Source organism: Anneissia japonica, unplaced genomic scaffold (genome assembly GCF_011630105.1).
Source record: "Anneissia japonica isolate Jap-2015-1 unplaced genomic scaffold, ASM1163010v1 scaffold4988_len2956909_cov206, whole genome shotgun sequence".
Classification (NCBI taxonomy): Eukaryota; Metazoa; Echinodermata; class Crinoidea; order Comatulida; family Comatulidae; genus Anneissia; species Anneissia japonica.
Window position 1 is genome coordinate 1588681 of NW_022696345.1, and position 19976 is coordinate 1608656.

The 19976-nt window shown below is 35.3% G+C and overlaps 2 protein-coding genes across 4 annotated transcripts in view; one reads left to right on the forward strand and one right to left on the reverse strand.

The window, feature by feature from the left end:
• Window positions 1-6407, forward strand: LOC117101842 (protein LZIC-like). 3 transcript variants are annotated; one of them, XR_004444328.1, is made up of 8 exons: window positions 1-181; window positions 882-1016; window positions 1403-1538; window positions 2176-2274; window positions 2596-2691; window positions 2926-3007; window positions 3568-4056; window positions 5681-6407. XR_004444328.1 is itself a non-coding variant. In XM_033241946.1 (7 exons), the coding sequence occupies exons 2-7, from the start codon at window positions 916-918 to the stop codon at window positions 3588-3590; spliced, it is 537 nt and encodes a 178-aa protein (XP_033097837.1). In that variant the 5' UTR covers window positions 1-173; window positions 882-915; the 3' UTR covers window positions 3591-4759. The 3 variants fall into 3 exon arrangements, 1 of the variants encoding a protein (XP_033097837.1); XR_004444327.1 differs by having other exon boundaries at window positions 1-173; XM_033241946.1 differs by lacking the exon at window positions 5681-6407 and having other exon boundaries at window positions 1-173; window positions 3568-4759.
• A 691-nt stretch (window positions 6408-7098) lies between these two features.
• The window catches only part of LOC117101891 (probable cation-transporting ATPase 13A3), a 17563-nt gene continuing 4685 nt past the window's right edge, over window positions 7099-19976 (reverse strand). The window contains exons 8-24 of the mRNA XM_033242008.1: window positions 18168-18302; window positions 17361-17427; window positions 16782-16913; window positions 16221-16385; window positions 15784-15941; window positions 15414-15602; window positions 14300-14506; window positions 14092-14199; window positions 13727-13834; window positions 13128-13207; window positions 12244-12396; window positions 11332-11428; window positions 10924-10996; window positions 10458-10608; window positions 9741-9892; window positions 9276-9460; window positions 7099-8354 (exon numbers count right to left, since the gene is read on the reverse strand). Coding sequence (XP_033097899.1) covers window positions 8187-8354; window positions 9276-9460; window positions 9741-9892; window positions 10458-10608; window positions 10924-10996; window positions 11332-11428; window positions 12244-12396; window positions 13128-13207; window positions 13727-13834; window positions 14092-14199; window positions 14300-14506; window positions 15414-15602; window positions 15784-15941; window positions 16221-16385; window positions 16782-16913; window positions 17361-17427; window positions 18168-18302 — 2328 coding nt within the window. The 3' untranslated portion in view covers window positions 7099-8186. The remainder of the gene's footprint in view (window positions 8355-9275; window positions 9461-9740; window positions 9893-10457; window positions 10609-10923; window positions 10997-11331; window positions 11429-12243; window positions 12397-13127; window positions 13208-13726; window positions 13835-14091; window positions 14200-14299; window positions 14507-15413; window positions 15603-15783; window positions 15942-16220; window positions 16386-16781; window positions 16914-17360; window positions 17428-18167; window positions 18303-19976) is intronic.

Here is a 19976-nt window from a genome sequence, read left to right on the forward strand (position 1 = left end):
AGAGTTTTTTTTTGTTCTCGGGGGAGCGCAGGGGACGATCAGGACATAGAGGAGGATCGAGCAGGTTACATCTGTCGACGATTGAAGATCACCAGGAACAGGCCTATCTTCTGAGGGACCAAACTACTGTTTTGTGGAGCTACTTTCTCTTGGGGTTATGCTACCTAGGCTAGGTAACCAGGTAGTGATCGAAAGTACTTAACTAGGTCTAGGCCTATTAGATAGGCCCTCCTTGCTACTTCTCTAGCAACGCCTCTACTACTACTAGGCTAGGCCCTAATACTAACTAAGGCTAGGGCCTAGGCTAGGGCTACCTAGCTAGGCAAGGCCCTATTCAGTAATAGGCTTAGGGCCTGGGCCTAGTACCGTTACCTTATACTTACTGATGTACGGTAGGCCTATTCATGCAGGCCAGCGGACAGGCTATATCCTGTCAATCTAGGCCTGATCACGTACTGACAACGTGGACGTTAGGCCCTACCACCAGCCTGTCTGAGTGAGCCCTGGCCTAGCCTACCACTTGCACCAAACACTTGGTTGGTATTGTTTGTACACTTTCTGATTGAGTTTCACTTCACCAAAGTTGCATTGCAGGACCTTAGCTGACTCTAAATCCGGTAGCCTAAATTTTGGTCGGTTTTAACATTGTTCACACTAGGGTGGCCCTGAGGCGGTGTATGTAACTATTAAGTGTGATTGGGCTCTTAGTGATTGAAGGAAGCAGGGCAGTGCGGGGACTGTCTCTTCCCTTATTTGCATAATTTGTGTGTATGTCTAGTGTGTAAAGTTGGCTAACTATAAACTTTTAAATGTTGAAGTTTGTTGAGCTAACAACATGATGTAATTTCCACCTCCCTAGTTCTAGGCTTTCAATGAATTAGTTGCAGGTACAGTAGTTGGAAGAAATCATAAGTCATGGCATCAAGAGGAAAAACAGAAACCGATCGTCTGCAGCAGAACCTGGAGGAGCAGTTGGATAGGTTGATGGCACAACTACAAGACTTAGAAGAATGCAAGTATGTAATCTGTATTCTTTTTATGCAGGGGTGGCCATAAATCAGGGCCTAGTTCAAACTTAATTTTTCCAGTGCGCTTGCAAAAACATTCATGTGAACCAGCATTTATACAGCTTTATGCTCCGTTTTAATAACATTTTTTACAGATTATTACCATCGGGCCGTAAAAGGAAGGGGATTCCTAGCCAAAGATGGTAGGCATTTCTGTTGTGGGCCTCAACAAAATTGTTGTTGGCCGCACATGGCCCACCCTTTGGCAACATGTGTATTCATGAGTCATTTTCTCAAAACATTCTCTTTCCTGTTAAACAAAACCAGCATATTTCTATCTTGGCATTGATTGAGCATTGTGCTAACAATAACATATCCTTTTGATATATTTTTAGAGAGGAATTAGATGAGGACGAGTATGAGGAAACAAAACAAGAAACAATTGAACAATTGAAGGAGTTTAAGGAGAGTTTAAACAAGATGGCAGAGGGCAATATGACTCTAGTGGACAACATCAATGGCATTCAATTGGTAAGAATTCCAATATTTGTTGAACTGCAGTTCAGTTCAGACACTCAGTGCAATGCAAACAACATCAGAAATTGCATTCAATACACTGATCTTCCAAGCAAATACCTAGCAAAATTGTCTTTTATTTCATTGAACAAACAACAACCAGACTTTATTTGAAAATTTTATGTAGTTTTAATAATATAGTTTATTGAGTACATTGAATTGAATAAAACAAATTTCAAAGCCTGTTGTATTCCCACTTTATTGTTTTCTTTTTAAAATTTAGACTTTGGATTATAGATGTCAATCTTAATTAATTGGGGGGAGGGGGCGAGATCCCCGATGAGACGATGTCCCCAACAAGAGCAAAGAGGGTGTGGTCGGGGTTGCTCAAAATTGCCTCTGAAAATATGACAATTTAAGAGTCTCAAAGGCTTATTTAATTGATTTTCTCTAATATGTAGTAAATACATATATATTTTCTCTCCCCAACAAATTGTGGTTTTTCTCCCCTCCTCCATATATGTTACTTGTAATATTAGATTGTGTTATCCAAATATTACTTGATTATTGATCATGACCCTAATGTTAGTACTACAATATATATTAATCTGATTACTGGATTGGATATTTATCCTAATTTTGAAATCTTTAGGCAATTCAAGCAGCCATCAGTCAAGCTTTCAAGACCCCGGAGGTCATCAAACTTTTTGCTAAGAAACAGCCAGGTCAACTACGGCAACGTTTAGCTGAGGTATGTCATTTTTTAGGTTGTTTACATGAGATGATATATTAATAAATATCATTTCAAATGTTCAGTTCCCTGACACTCAATACTGTCCTATAACTTCCTAGTGGAAAGTCTCTAATTGCGTTCCTTATTGTTTTATATATTATATAGGTACATTATACAATATTACATACTATCTGAATTGTATTAAAGATTAATAGAAAACTAATAATATGCAGTGTTATAAATCTTAGGCTTCCATCGAACTAGTTACATATACAATATTATATGAGTGGTTTAGATTTTAAACTTTTAAACCAAAGGTTCTTCTTTTATATTTCTTAGATTGATCGTGATGTGAAAATAGGTAAATTACCTTCAGAAATCCATGTACAGCAGAAACTTGAAATACTCACGGCACTCAAGAAACTCGGTGACAAGGTTTGAGAAATTAAATTATAATAACAACTAGTAAATCAAAGAAAAGTTCTGTCGCCCATAAAAATGAATGTACGGTACATCAATGTACTGTAAGCAGTACAGAAAAAACAAAGAAACGTAAACTGAAGCAAATTTTTAAAACTTTGGGTATATGAAAAGGAATACCACAGAGCTCTCATCTATTTCTTCTTGATGTATAAACTAACATGCCACAATGTTTGATCTCCTTTTTAGCTACAACCTCCTGAAATAGCGTTTCTAGCGTCAAATTCCAGCCAAGCAATGTCTGATTTTGAAAAAGTTACAAGTGATCTAGGTAAGTATCTTTTGCTCTTATGTACCACCTAATATACAATTTTTACAATCATTAATCATAAAATCTCAGGAATATTACTCAAGGACCCTGACCAGAGGCCTCTTTGTAAAATCCCTCTGACGATATACCTACCTACTTACTCCCTCCTCCCCTGGTTTATTAAATTGCAAAGTATTAATATTAATAATATGTAGGTTTTTATATAGCGCTCTACACAATATTATTACCCCAGTCATTGGAATGATGCCTGTCGCGGAAATATCAGTGCATTTTGCTCTCAAACCTCCTCAGGTACACACTTATACTCTTGGGTGGGGAGAAGCAATGTAGGACACAAGCGAAATGCACCCCCGACTTTTTGGTCGGCAAACCAAACTGTTGCTGCTGCGCCAAACCACTTCTACACTAATCTACTATTTTAAAACGATACAGTATTGCAAAATCAGTTCTTGTCCTAATCCCATCTACAGTGCTTTTACTCCCTTCCTCTCTTTCCTCATCCCTAATAATTTTTTTAATCTTTATTTTGAAATGAAATTTCTTTTATATTTCATTTTCAGCGTCAGAAGACAAATTGTTTTGAAAAGACGATGCAATAATTACTACCAAATTTGGACAGTTAAGTTTGACTAATGAGATTGAAGTATTCACAGGTTTCATTCCATTATGGGAACAGTGGCTTATCTAGAAGTCTTGAAATGGGGGTGCTGATGGGGGGAGGGGCGCTAAGGTGAAGTAGGGGCTGTATGATAAGTTAAAAGGGGCGCTAACTCGCAAAATAACGTGATTTTTAACTGCTTGCAAGTGATTTTGGGGGGGGGGCGCAAGTTATTTTTTGAGGGGAGTGTTCCCCACCCCCGCGCACACCCCATAGATACGCCACTGTAAGGGAACTGTTGATCATGATTTACCTCATATAATAATGGAATTTCCCCCTTACTATATTTTTAGGGAAATTGTATCTTTGCCACTACATTAGTTATATTTAAATTATGTGAAACTGTAGTTCAATCTATTCCCTTATGGGATGTTTGTAATTAGTAACTAAGGTATTGGTTTCGGCTTCTTTCAAAACTAGTTTTTGTTAGATGATTTCATTAATTCTAATTAAGTGCTATTTACTTACATTTTTAATATTTTTTGTTTTTGCATGTTTTTGAAAATTAATTCTCTGGAATAAATATTCGATTTTATTTTATAAACTATTGTAATGTTTGTGTATGTATAAGTATCATAATTATTATAACATATTAGTAATAGGTCCAATGCAATACGTTTGTTCCTCTAGACGAGGTTTTATTTCTGAATACAACATAGGCCTACAGCCTACTTTACATACATTTTATAAAACATATGATCCATTTGTGTTTTTCCCATCTTGTAAGCAAATAAACATAACATGCTCCTTGTTTTGACTAAACTAAATACCAGACACTAATAAATTAAATTTATCTACATAGTAAAGTACAGCAGAATTTAAAAATAACATTTGTGAGCTGGATCTGGAGTTACTCCAAAGAAACATATACCCACATCAGTTTTATTGAACTGACTCCTGTTTCAATTTCAACTGTTTGCAAAATGTCTGTGCTAACCATTATATTATGTGGCAATACGTTCCAGTGAGGTATCAACCACGGGAAGAAGCTAGTGGCATAAGTCGTTTTAACGCGTATATGCATGTATGGAGAGACTTTTTTATAGCTTGTTTAGTAAACCCATCTGCCGTCGCCCGCCACCACAAAAAAAAAAAATGGAAATTTGAGAAAAAAATACAAGTTTTTTCTCCCCGCCACTGCTTTGAAATCTCCAGAAATACATACAGTATATAGTAATAATAATTACTACCAAATTTGGACAGTTAAGTTTGACTAATGAGATTGAAGTATTCACAGGTTTCATTCCATTATGGGAACAGTGGCTTATCTAGAAGTCTTGAAATGGGGGTGCTGATGGGGGGAGGGCGAAAAGGTGAAGTAGCTGGATCGATTGATTAATTGAGGGGCGCTAATTCGCAAAATACGGTGATTTTTAACTATTTGCAAGTGATTTTTGTGTGGCGACTTTTTTATTGGAGGGGCACGAGCCCCCACGCAACCTTCAACCCCCCTGGTCATTGGGTCCTCATGCTTAAGTGCTGCTGCCATATTGGCGCATACCTGACGCTATTCATCGATGCCATGCCCTCCCACAAATAATTTGTAAGATGGTAATTATATATCTTAATTCCTGCACAGTTGTTTTAAATAAAAAACAAGAGTTATATAATTTCAAATGTACTGTATATTTACCTCACAACCTACTGTTATTGTAGGGGGCAACTAAGATACAGTACTAAAGTTTAAAAAAAATGGGCAGGGCTTCGCCGTATGTCATGGCTTTTTAAGAAAAATGCTATGACTGGAAAACTTATATTGTATATACAATTACAATTATTGGAGACAACTAGGATATTAAAGGTTTTTTTAAATTAAAATGTTACCACACAAAATGAACATTTTATGTTGACTTTAATTTAAATAATTAAGATAACCTTGCCTAAATCCAAATAATTCCTCATTGAAACATTGTAGTGTAACATATTGTGAATCTATGTTAAAGGAAAATAGAGGATAGTTTAATTGAATGACCCATGACTAGTCCCACATTTACGACACTCTCAAACTTTAAAAGGTATTGGTTTCGGCTTCTTTCAATACTAGTTTTTGTTAGATGATTTCATTAATTCCAATTAAGTGCTATTTACTTACATTTTTAATATCTTTTGTTTTTGCATGTTTTTGAAAATTAATTCTCTGGAATAAATATTGATTTTATTTTATAATCTATTGTAATGTTTGTGTATGTATAACTATCATAATTATTATAGTACTGTATAACATATTGGTAATAGGTCCAATGCAATACGTTTGTTCCTCTAGACGAGGTTTTATTTCTGAATACAACATAGGCCGACAGCCTACTTTATGTACATTTTATAAAACATATGATCCATTTGTGTTGCCAAATGTTTTTTTCCCATCTTGTAAGCAAATAAACATAACATGCTCCTTGTTTTGACTAAACTAAATACCAGACACTAATAAATTAAATTTATCTACATAGGAAAGTACAGCAGAATTTAAAAATAACATTTGTGAGCTGGATCTGGAGTTACTCCAAAGAAACAGATACCCACATCAGTTTTATTGAACTGACTCCTGTTTCAATTTCAACTGTTTGCAAAATGTCGGTGCTAACCATTATATTATGTGGCAATACGTTCCCGTGAGGTATCAACCACGGGAAGAAGCTAGTGGCATAAGTCGTTTTAACGCGTATATGCATATGTATGGAGAGACTTTTTTATAGCTTGTTTAGTAAACCCATCTGCCGTCGCCCGCCACCACGAGAAAAAAAATACAAGTTTTCCCCTGTCACTGCCTTGAAATCTCCAGAAATACATACAGTATATGTATATTTCTTCCTAATTATATAAATTTAAAGCAATTACCATCCCATGACATTTTATTATTTTTTTTTTATTTTCTCCTCCATCTGGATGTTTTTGGTAAAACCATTTCCACCCTCTGAATATCTTTAAAAAAATAAGTTTGCAAAACAAGGTATAAAAAGTCTCGCCTAAAATGGACAAATTAATGTAAAATATGATTCATTACTATTGTACTAAATCAATATTGATTATAAAATAATTACTATTATCATTGTTATTAATATGATTCATTACTATTGTACTAAATAAATATTGATTATAAAATAATTACTATTATCATTGTTATTAATATTTTTTATTAGAACTTTTGTCCATGCATATCATGCAAATTAATAAACTATTAAAAACATGAAATCAAATTTGTCGTGTTATTTAGAGTCTAAATGTTTTCAGAGTGGGTTAAGAATCTTGTTTGTGCACTTGCCGCCACGTAAAGATGAAGATGAGCATTCACTGGGTTGTCTTCAGCACTCTGCTTCACATGTTTTTACTTTCTGCTATGATTAAGTAATTAAATGTAAACTGGGGCTGGGGGTGTGGCAGGGGTGCTGGTCTTGAAATCATATACTGTAACTTAAATAATATAAAAAATCAAATGTTAAATTTTATTGTTTAAGTTTATTAACAACAATTTAGGATCAAACTGATAAATACGTCTCAACATTACAATATTGAAATATAAATTAATAAAAAAAAATGTATTTAATGAAACCTATTGGAAACTCTTAAAAAATAATTACAAAAATATTCATTCTTTTATTTAAGCTTGTATATAATAAGCACAGTTTATAAAAATTGTATAATGCACTTCAGGGGCTACAGAACAACTGTGCTAGGCTCTGCTAGGCTTATCAAACACACTTAGAAGTGGTAGCGCCTCACCCCGATTCCAATCTCCACTGGTTACCAGTGCAACTCGGGATTCATTACAAGATAGCACTTCTGACTTACAAGGGCCTTAGTAAATCATGTGCAGTCCGTCTCAAATCTGTTATCGGCATATACAGTTGAACTTGCAGTCGAATCCAAAATGCCATTGAAAAATTGTTCAATTTAGATAACATTTGACTTAATACAGATTGTTAATTAATGAAAACACAACAATTTGGCATGTAAAATAAATTTGACTTAGAAATTAACTGTGCAAGTTTAACTGCAAGGTCGCTTTGATCGCCTTCTTAACTGAACACAATACTAAGAATAACTGGGGAAATAGATCATTTCTTGTTGCTGCTCCCAAAATCTGGAATTCTCTGCCCATACACATCAGGCCTGCAGAAAAATATCATTATATTAAAGTCCAGACTAAAGAAACATCTGTTCGACCAGCACTTCCTTAATTAATTCTCATCTTTCTTGCACTATTATCTTAAATTTTCCACTCATATTTTTCCGGAGCCTTATAAATATCCACTATTATTATTATTACAGTAAAACTACAGCTTACTTCATAAATTATATTCAATATTTTCTTCAGTCATAATTTTATTTTCATATATTGTTTGTTTTTTTAATTAACATTTATAAATTACTGAAAACCGCATACACAAAATTAGTTTTCACAAATTACAAATATCCCAATCAGTGGCCACAGTCCATATCATATTATGTCATAGGCCAATAACATTTTACACAATTATAGCGATCCAAAATACAAAACAATTTTACAAATGAGAATATTTCATGTCAGCTGGTTTGATTAATTGATATATTACTTGTGGTCACATGACCAATCGGTGGCCAATCAGGATCATTCATAATTTCACGTTCAATAGTTTTATACACATTCTTTGAGATGTTCTTCTTACGACATGGTTTGATCAACGTCTTGATAAAACTCTTTCCCATCAGCCACTACAAAAAAAAAAAAAAAAATTATATATACGATCAGAACTGTGTCATTTTCAAAGTGCTTTAAATTTATATAGCGCAAAATACCAAAAAGTTTCTATGTGCTGTGTAGAGATGTTTCGAAATGTGATAGAATGAAGATGAAAGATGAAAATTCCAAGCCAAGCCAGCACCCAAACCGCAGTATGGGGATACACCCTTGTCGCTAACCAGGGATTATGTATGCTAAAGCATTACAGCACAGATCTTAACTTTTTTATTGTCATTCTGTGAGATAATAATCAATCTCATAGTTCTGGTACTAAATCTAAAAAAATATTGTTTACTTATAGTTCAAATATTAAAACATTCTATTAATAAAGGAATTAATAATGCTGCACTGCAGTCACCAAACATGTACAAGCCAAGTACAAGGTTGTACATAAGAATGTGCAAAACATTGGATTTTTATTTGTTTTATTTATTTAATAAACACACAAATATATAGAACCAACAGGAGACAAACACCTCTAAAGTGGCTCGCTCCTTATAATAAAAATACAAAAATAGAAATATAGATACATAAAATAATAGTATAAGCACCAAAACAATAAAATTTGGGAAAAAAACCCAACAAAACAACAATAAAGGCATAAGCATAATCATAAAATATGGATAGTAAGGTTAATAATTGCCACAGTTTTACATTGATCATTTTCACCATAATCATTTTTATAAATAATATAATAAAAACTATAAAAACAATAAAGTAATAAGGCATAATAATTTATTATATACTGAGAACCAATTACTGTGTATGGTTTTTCACTTATTGGCAAGAAGCGTAAGGAATGGATGCTGGTGTACTACCAGGCCTGAGTGAATAGTGCAACTGAATAAATCCTCTTCAATGAGAAGAAAAAAAATCAAGTTATTTATATTTACCTCAAGTGCAAATGTTGAAACTGCATTGACGATAATGATGGCAAATATCAACCAACAGAATTGGATGTGATCCGGACCAAGTTGATAGACCTCAAAGAAGTTTGTAAGGAATGATAGGTAATAAGGGTAGAAGAGCATAAAGGATGTGTACGCAGACAGGACGATCAGAGAAATCAGGAACAACACTAGAATAACGAAAATGATATAAAGGGCATTTTTGTGATGGATATTCATATTTAATTTTTTAGATAAGTTCCTTATTGTGGCTTAACTACAGATAATTTTTTAACAAATTGACTACTAAACTAATAAACTAATATTTTTTAAATTGGGCATTAACATTTATTGATTATTTCATATTTAAGCTATAAAATTGACCTATGTACTATATTCAGATTTAGGGCCTAATCCAAAATCAATTAAAGAAATATAATTGGTGTAGATATACATTTTATGAATCCTCACCATTATGCCATATCGGGGTCCGGTACGGTGGTCCCTTGGAGAATGCTGCGGCCACAATAAAGTACTGGAAAGAAGAGACTAGGAACACTATGGTGTTTTCGGGGCACAGGATGTTCTTATCTGCATCTTCACTTGGTACAAGTGGATTGAACCTACCAATGGATTTGTATGTAATATTTTGCTCTACACTACTATGCTAGGCATATCTTTGTGATGGTTGTGTTTTAGATCAAAGAAACACTCACATAATTATTATGGTACATCATCAGCAGCATCAATTTTAGTCCAGCATCATCAATTTTAGTCCAGCATCCTCAAATTTAGTCCAGCATCATCAATTTTAGTCCAGCATCATCAATTTTAGTCCAGCATCCTCAATTTTAGTCCAGCATCATCAATTTTAGTCCAGCATCATCAATTTTAGTTCAGCATCATCAACTTTAGTCGATCATTATAAACTTCATCATTTATCATCATATTCATCACAACCACACCACCAGCATTATTGTAACCATTCTCCATGTCGTCGACCTCCTCTTCCTTGTTGCTGGCTTCATCATCATTCTCTTTATTATTACCACCTACACCAGCATTATTCTCCTTATCATTATAATTTGTCATCCTCAACGTCATCACAATTATCATAAACTTCACCTTCATCAGTATCATCACAGTCAGTATTATCATCGTCTTTATTATTTTCATTACCATACTTACCAGTCTTGTGTGAACAATAAAAAGTAAGCAACTGTCTGTCCGATGATCTGGATTACAATCTGGAGAATGATGGAGATGAGGATAACGGGTGACATCAAACTTCCAGGTGGTCGCTTCTTCACAAGGTGTGCATAGGCACCATTGTATCCCACTAAACAATACAGCACAGGTGTTGATTTAGAATTCAAATATTAATAACATATCAATGTTTGTTCAAGTTCTTTACCCTTTTATATTTACAGTGCAAAGATTACAAAACAGCATGAACTTTATTAACTTTTGTTTCTTTTGTTTATACTTTTCATTTACTGTTGTATTGCACATTAAAGCTTTTTGAGAAATGTGATAAATATATTAAGTGGGGTATGATTATTGAATATGTCATCGGGAAACCTAAAACAGTATATTGTAAATATTAATATTAAGAATAAAATATCTGAAATAGAATAAGAGGAACAGTACTTACTTAAGATAGCAACTGTAGTTGTAATAACAAGGTCTACATAAAGGTATTGAATATCACCAAGATTAGAATTTATCTAAAAGATAACAAATAGCAAAATATTAAGAGCCAAATTCTAAAATTTTCATGCAACAAAGTACATTAAAAATACTGTTGAATTAAACTAACATATATTCCATACTTGCTTTATTTTGTGTGCTTTTTGTCTTTAAACACCACTCAGTGTCACATAACACATACCACTGCCCCCATTAATTTGAATGTTGAGATATTTAAAACCATTAGTACAGTACATTTCAAAACTGCAGCCCATACACATTAGCTCTCCCCTACTTCATTTTAAAACCTGTGTTTGAGAATGATGTTTAACAATGGTAGCATATACAGACAGGAGACCTGCACAACACTTACCCAATAGAGAATCATAACTGAGATGAATTGTATCAAACTATAGAGAGCCATGTACTTGAAGACTCCAAATGACGTCACAAGAGCTGCTCTACCTTCCCTGATAAAAGTACAAGATTAAAGATTCAATGATTACATTGCTATTTGAAACATCACATATCCACATAACAAGACCATCACAGGTCATAGAGTTTAGTGCATGCATGGTCAGTCTAATCGTGGACCTTATCAATTGAGAGAGAGCAGCTTAGCTCAGTTGGCTAATCTAGTGGTAGCCACTGTGTGTGCGCTGAACCATGGAGATTTCTAGTTCCCGGTTCAATTCCCATCCCTGCCTCTCCTTGTGTTTAAGCTGGAGGGCTGAAATACAAGTTACAATAGCGCACCATCTATCGGATGGGACGTATAAGCCATTGGTCCGTGTGTATTTATGGCCCAAGTGCACGTTAAAGAACGCAGTACACTCTTCAGAAAAGAGTAGGGGATTGTCTACCGGTGTACTGCCCAATCACCACCAGAAAGACCCTACTGGAAATAAGTCTTCTTCTAGACTTTCATGGGATATCCTGGGTATTTACACCGAATAAATCCAATCCAGTCCATGGTCTAATTGTGGATACATTATGTGAAAAGTTAAGCTATGCGTGGTAGTTGCAAATATTCACGAGAACCTTAATTAATTTGTGCTGTTTTTATGCACATAGTTAGCATGACAAAACGAAAGAGAGGTTGGAGCAGGAAGGGTAAGAAATAAGAAACTGTGACAATGAGGTAGTGAGCATAAATAACAAATGGGAAAACAAATTTACAATCTATCAATTTAAAAGTTGTGAGTGAGTGAGAGGCAGAATAAACACAATCCGAAATACAGAAGGCACTATATATATTTGGTAAAAAGTTTATTCTAATATTTACCTGATAACTATCGGCACGCATGATATGTTTGGTATACTTGATGTGAATGGCGACGCCACAGATGCCTCGGTTTCCGATAGCGATATACCAGCATGCGCTGTTTTGAGGGCACCACAGTCATTTGCACCATCTCCACACATCCCAACACCATATCTAGAAACACAAATTCTACATTTCTCAACATTTTATTTATGAAACATTCATAACTGTTCCTACAGTATAGCTCTTTTGTTAAAAATGTTAAAACACTCAGCTGTCTGTCATTTAATTGGATGTTTACTAATGTTCCTTTATGGTTTTGTTTATGTATTCCCTTTTGCTTTACATTTGTACTTAAAGCCTAGGCCTATGCCTTTTTGATCTCAGGCTTCCAGTTTTTTTTTTATCGATTGATGTGACTGTATTATTTAGTTTTGTTTTGTGTTGTGATGTGTGCGTTGTTTCAAAAGTTAGTGATTTCCAAATAAATATTCACCAAGGATAAACCAGGAAGTCTGAAGACTTATTTCAGGATCCTTCTGGTTGTGAATTTGGCAGTACACCGGCAGACAATCCCTATTTTTTCCAAAGAGTGTACTGCATTCTTTAATGTGCACATGGGCCATATTGCACACCGCACCAATGGCTTAAACGTCTCATCCGAAAGAAAGTGGGCTATCGTAATTTGTATTTTAGACCTCCAGCTGAAACACAAGGAAAGGCAGCGATGGGAATTGAAGGGGGGAACCTAAAGATCTCCACAGTTCAGCACACACACACAGTGGCTACCACCTGATTAGCCAACAGAGCAAAGCTGCCTTTCCTTTTATTATGAATATACTGAATTAGATATTGATAGCTGGCTCCTAGAACTTATGCTTTTGCTCAAGGCTAACTAAATTTACCCCAGGTCCTGTAGAGCCTCCACCAGCTGACGTTTTTGGTCTGGTGACATTCGTGAAAATACTGTTCCTTTCTGAACAATCTATACATGAATGTAAAATTATCATAATCACATTAATTTTACATCGTTTGTTGTCTTTATCATCACTATCATTGTCATTATTGTCATCATTATGTGGCTGCCACCACTACCACCACCAACACCATTATCCTCATCATTACAACCATCATCATCACAAACAACATCATTAACAGCAACAAAATCACAACCATCATCACCATCACTGTCTCCACCATCATATTTTATAACAGTGTTCATTTCATTCAATTTTAATTTTTTTACTGAATATATCTACAATGTATTGACTTTTTTTTTAGTCTTTTTATTCAGGAAGCCCTTCACAAGCTTTTGCTTTTTGCTTCTCTTCAGAAATTAACATTTATCTTCTTATTTAGAAGCTGCACATATATGAAAAAAGAGAAATAAATGTTACGTTGAATTGAATTGAATCATCATCAATACCAACATCATCACCATCACCAATATACACAATATCAACTTCACCATTAATGTAATCAGAATTTCATTCTCTCATTTTACCTTTGGCATAATATCTGCAAAATAACTTCTAAGAACTGAGAAGGATTTGCCATTAGTTGCAAAATGGAAATTCTTTGATACATCCAAAAGTTTGTCCTCATATGAACTCTGAAATGTATGATGTATATTACATAACTAATATATAGTATATATAATATATAAATTTCATTTTATACATTATATATATTACATATACAATAAAATAGTAATAAAACGCATAAAGCAAAAGTGTAGAGTAGCCGTAACTTTGAATGGTAAAAAACACAAACGTTTTCGGGCATCGCCCTTCATCAGGTGGTGATGTATATATATATATCTACATCTACATATTTAGAGAAAGCTGAAGGGGTTATCTCTAATTATACCTGCTCTGAATTTTGAGCCAACGAAGTTTCAGATGTGGCTGGCTTGACAACGGTTGGCATCATGTTACCATATTTGGTTGTATCATCTTCACCCTGCTCTTCAAAGATCTGAAATGAAGACAAATAAAAATAATAAAACATCTTTACATCATTCAATTAAATTACTTACATTATTCTTGTGTTTACCTCCACTTCTTAATTTACTCACCCATTTTGTTGCTTCAAACATCTTCAGATCTAAAGGATCGCCAGTGAGGTTACCTTCAATGATGGTCAGTGAATGACAAGCTGCCATGCAGGCAAGGAAGGGGCCACGAGGAAGTTCATCAGCATTCTGAATTAATGGCAGGAAGTGATCATCTTGGATTGGTACCACACCCAACATGTCCAGACCATCTTCTGTGAGCGTCCCAGTCTGAAGGTGAATGTACATTCAGTGATATACTGTATGTAAGCAATGGTTTAAAGATTGGCATTGGGTTTTAGTAATGATATAGCAATCCAGGCTGCTATGATAACTACAGTAAAACGTCCATTTTACGTACCCCTTGGTACTAAGGGGTGTTCGTAAATTGAAACATTTGTAAATTAGATCGCTTGTCAGTTTCCAATACCTAAGCCTAGCTATCCCCTTAAATTGAGCGCTGATAGGCTGATAGTGCAGCAGCGTGGTCTACAGCGCTAGAGCCCAGTTGGATTTACCTTCGATAAAAACCAAATTATTTTAATCGCTGGCATTGTTCCACTTAACATGCATGTTTTATAGACATTTCTATCGTGCTCTTTTTAGTTGTTAGATCGCCAAATTGTGTTGTTTACATGCATTTCGCGATCATATCTAGCATTCATAATGTCAATAAGTTGCTGACCCCAACACTCTCATTTGTCATCGTAAACATGTGCGCTCAATCCGATGACACTTGCATTGTTAGTTCGTTGTTCTGGTTAGGTTTATTACATTAATATAGTGATTATTATACCAGAAATGGAAGAAAAGATCGAACAATTAATAAATAAATACAACAAACTTGATATTATTAAGAAAAATATATATAATCACTTTGTAAAACGTGCACTATCGGACTTTTTTACGGTAATAATTGGTCGATGATGACGTCGTCAGGGGAAAAGACCATTCGTTATACTGTATTCAGGAATTTGAACCCCAAAGCTATACCTCAACTCCACATTAACATGCATTACAAAGACATTAGACAATAATTAACATGCATTACAAAGACATTAGACAATAATTAACATGCATTACAAAGACATTAGACAATAATTAACATGCATTACAAAGACATTAGACAATGACCAACCTTATCAAAACAGACCAATTTAAGTTTGCCACACATGTTAATTCTCTGCGGACTGATACAGAAGATGCCAGCTTTCTTCAAGCGAGACTGTGCATAGATGGTGCCGACTGTCATGGCTGCAGGTAACGCTGGTGGAACAGCGATGGTGATTATATCTAATGACTTGTATATGATATCTTTAACATGTGCCTAATTACGAGAGAGGAAAGGCATATAAATACAAATACAAGGGGCAGTCTCATTTATTAATGCTATACCTTTTTTAAAATGTAAACATCTTGTATTTACCCAAGGATACCAGTTGGTTTTAAAGCAGGTGACATGCACACCAAATGTAACATCTACTATACCATAAAGCTTCTTACCGTACCTTATTTCTCAAGAGGACAGGGATGGTGTACACGAGACCGATGACCGCAAGACACCCAAGCACCATCACAAACCGCAGCGCATCTTGATAGAATTTGAAGCCTAGGTTCTTTGGGTAAAGGATTGAACGAACTAACTCACCTTTAGCTGTCTCAAAGCCTGGAAATTCAATAAACAACATTTCATGTTACGTGTTTATTTGATGCTATCAATATTGGAAAGTCTAAAAAGCATCCAAATCCAAATCACTTTTAACTAATAAAAATAAATACATGTTAATTTCTCCTTGTTTTAATAAAAAATTGTGAAGTGCAATTTAATAATTCTGGTAAAAAATTCTATATTAAATGGAAATTTAATGTAAAATTTATATCTTCATTGCAAATTCATTCAAACATTAAAGAAAAGCCTTTAAAGCATAAATTATTGCATATGTACCTGTTCTTGCAACCACAGCACAGACTCGCTCACCTCCATAATACCTGGTCTGTATCACCTGTGTACCACAAAACAAGGTGTGGCGTTTGTGAATATCAGGTGAGTAGCATACATCGGCGCCAGGATGGTTGGGTAAAGGTGTCTTGGTGACGGGCACACTCTCACCTTTGTTAGAAAAAATATTGAAGATATTTAATATTCCTCTTAGACGTAGACATGGGTAAACTGCTTTTATGGGTAATGAGAAATGTATGCTTTTACTATACAGTTCCTCATAAATATTAATTTAGTAATAACAGCATTTCATTTCAAATCCACTTGGTAAGAGGTGCGGTAGAAATACTACTTACCTGCGATTACCGCACCCCTGCCTACGCATAAACTGTAATACAGATCGAAATATAGATGGACGCTTTGCTTTTTAATATTTATGATATAGTAAAACAAATAAAACATGGGATATATTTTTGTAAAGCAGTGAATTCTACTTCCCTCTTTGTTGGATAAAATTATTGGCTTATACACCAGGAATTATACTCTCTATGCCTTTAATGCCTTTACCTGTTAGCATGCTTTCATTGACAATGCAGTTACCAGCGATAAGAACAGCATCACAACTCATCATACAGCCATTTGGAGGAACTAACAACACATCACCAGGAACAAGTTCACTGCTATCAATCTCACACACAGCTGAAACACAACATGTGTTAGATCAGTCTTCAGTGATTGGATAAACATTGAAAAGAAACATAATGATTAGCTGATAGCACAGTTTTTGCTGAATTATTAGTTAATTAATCTATTTTTATCAATCTTGCATACAGCTGGAACACAACATGTGATAGATTAGTCTTCAGTGAATGGATAAATATTTAAAAGAAACATTATGATTGGCTGATAGCACAACTAATTTATGATTAACTAACTATTCATTAAGTATTAAAAAAAAACCATGAAAAATTACAGTACAGCATTGTTTGCAATAAGAAAATTACGTTAGAGTTCAAATGATGACATGACGATTAACTTCCAACAAATATTAAATACCTACTGTCTGATAAGTTCTCTAGTAGTAACCACATTAGCCCATATTATATATTTTTATGAGATTATAAATTGTTACCACTGACAACCTACCCCCACTGGACCTCTGTACTGTGACTATGCTACTCTGGGCAACCATATCCCGCAATGTAACAGCTTGCTGCAAAAAATTAACAACTTGCAATCATTTTTTGACATTTAAGAAACATGTAAATTCTTCTGTCTTAAATTTACTGGTAATTAATTTAAGGATTTCTGTAAGTCAGTTAAATCTTATTTGCATTGATCTGTGTTTTATTTGACGATAAAAGCTATGTTCTCACACGGCAGCTAACGGTTAGCAGGATCCAGATCCTGCTAACCGTTAGCTGCCGTTCGTCCATACGAGAAAACCCCGATCCGGATACTAAGAATATGATAATCGAATCACTAGCCAATAAGAAACTGGAAATTGTAAACATGTACGTGTGATTGGTTGATGATAGAAACGTGCTCACTTGCTAACCGTTAGCCCTTGCTAGCTGTTAGCGGTATTCGGATACTGCTAACGGTTAGCGCTAACCAATCGGGCGTTCTCACGCAGGTGCTAACGGTTAGCGCTAACGGTTAGCTCCCGATCCGGATACTAGGGCTCTCGTGAGAACCAGGCTAATAATTTGCATAGTTCGCTTAGGGTGGGTATGCTGCAGGTCATTCAACCTTAGTGGAGGAGTGATATCCCCATGATGCATAGTACCATTGTATTGTATATTGACCAAAGATCGCACTTGCAACAATAAAAGAAATTTAACTTATTTGATCGTTTTAAATTGTAATGGTAACAGCTGAAGACATGCATAGTGGTGGACTGTAATTAAAGTCTTTCAATATGTTATGATGGACAGTATAATTGATGTTTACCTTATGAGTTTCATAGAGAGAGATGACGAGTGAAATTGCTGATATAACAATAATGCATGCGGCATAGTAATAGTAATCCTCACAGAACCACAGAATAACACTGAAGATTTGGAATATGTAAAACGGATTCAGAACCTGCAATTAAAGAAAATATATTTTCGTTGAGTGGCTGAGTGGTAAGGTAGGGGTGCTACTAGCTACAGCCTTAACATTGGCGCTGGTTCTAGCCGCTCCTCGGCCATGGCCGGTTGGTAGAACCAAGTCTTCTCGGATTAGGAATTAAAATGGTGGTCCAGAGTATACATCTGGCACATGTGCACTTTTAAGAACCCATTGCATCTTTCAGAAGATTAGGGGGTTAGCCCGATGTTATGGTTCATTCCAGCTGCTGTCGTTATGGAATGATGTGAACATGTATCTACCAAGAAGCGCCTCTTAATGGCTGCCAGGTAGTCACAGACCACACCTATACGCAATTCAGCACAATGACGCTGAAAGTTATGGGTTATTCTCCTACAGTACCTTTACCTTATATGTTCTAGTAAAAATATGGTTTGGGGGTTAGAGTGCCGTTCAAGACAGACGAAAAGTCGGCAAAAATCAGTCTAGCAAATGAAGCTGGCAACTCAAGATTCTTATAAAATGGTATGAAGTGTAAATAATTTGGTGACTTCAACACTCCTTCCAGTACTCTATGCAAATTACAGCTGGTCAAGCATAGGCTCTACTGTTATAGTAATATATGATTTAATTATTCGTTCAAATATTTTCATAACTAGAGGAAGTAAGAGTAACTGGTCTCAAGTCATTAGGCTGCTTGGTGCTCTTGTTCTTTGGTACCGGACATATTGTGGATTGCTTCCATAATTTTGGTACAATACATGTGTTTAATAAGGACTGAACGGGGAGAACACCACAAAGTTGTTTATATGCCCTAAGTTTATATGCCCTAAGTATGCTCGTAGACTGGTCACTGAGCAGCACCATCATATCCATATATTGGCATGCTGATGTCATATCACGCCCATACAGTATATGGGCATGCTGATGTCATATCACGCCCATACAGTATATGGGCATGCTGATGTCATATCACACCCATACAGTATATGGGCATGCTGATGTCATATCACACCCATACAGTATATGGACATGCTGATGTCATATCACACCCATACAGTATATGGGCATGCTGATGTCATATCACACCCATACAGTATATGGGCATGCTGATGTCTTATCACACCCATACAGTATATGGGCATGCTGATGTCATATCACACCCATACAGTATATGGGCATGCTGATGTCATATCACACCCATACAGTATATGGGCATGCTGATGTCATATCACACCCATACAGTATATGGGCATGCTGATGTCACATCACACCCATACAGTATATGGGCATGCTGATGTCTTATCACACCCATACAGTATATGGGTATGCTGATGTCATATCACACCCATACAGTATATGGGCATGCTGATGTCATATCACACCCATACAGTATATGGGCATGCTGATGTCATATCACACCCATACAGTATATGGGCATGCTGATGTCATATCACACCCATACAGGGCTTGCCCTAACTTTTTTTGGTAACTAGCCCACTGGGCTAGTTTACTAGAGATTTTACTAGCCCACAGAATACTTTACTAGCCAACAGACAGGAAAAAATTTTGTTTTAAAATATTTATTAGCGACAATTAAATTTGAAGGTTGATTTGCAATTTAATAATTTCTGTAGCATTGCTGTTTGAGCTACCCTCTCAAAATATTGTTGAATAAATAAATAATAA

What these genes read in the sequence shown, in the direction of transcription:
- LOC117101842 (XM_033241946.1), top strand. Translation starts at nt 916, where the DNA reads ATGGCATCAAGAGGAAAAACAGAAACCGATCGTCTGCAGCAGAACCTG. An exon ending in CAAGACTTAGAAGAATGCAA is followed by an intron (nt 1,017 to 1,402) that starts GTATGTAATCTG and finishes ATATATTTTTAG; the next exon opens with AGAGGAATTAGATGAGGACG. An exon ending in AAAAGTTACAAGTGATCTAG is followed by an intron (nt 3,008 to 3,567) that starts GTAAGTATCTTT and finishes TTTCATTTTCAG; the next exon opens with CGTCAGAAGACAAATTGTTT.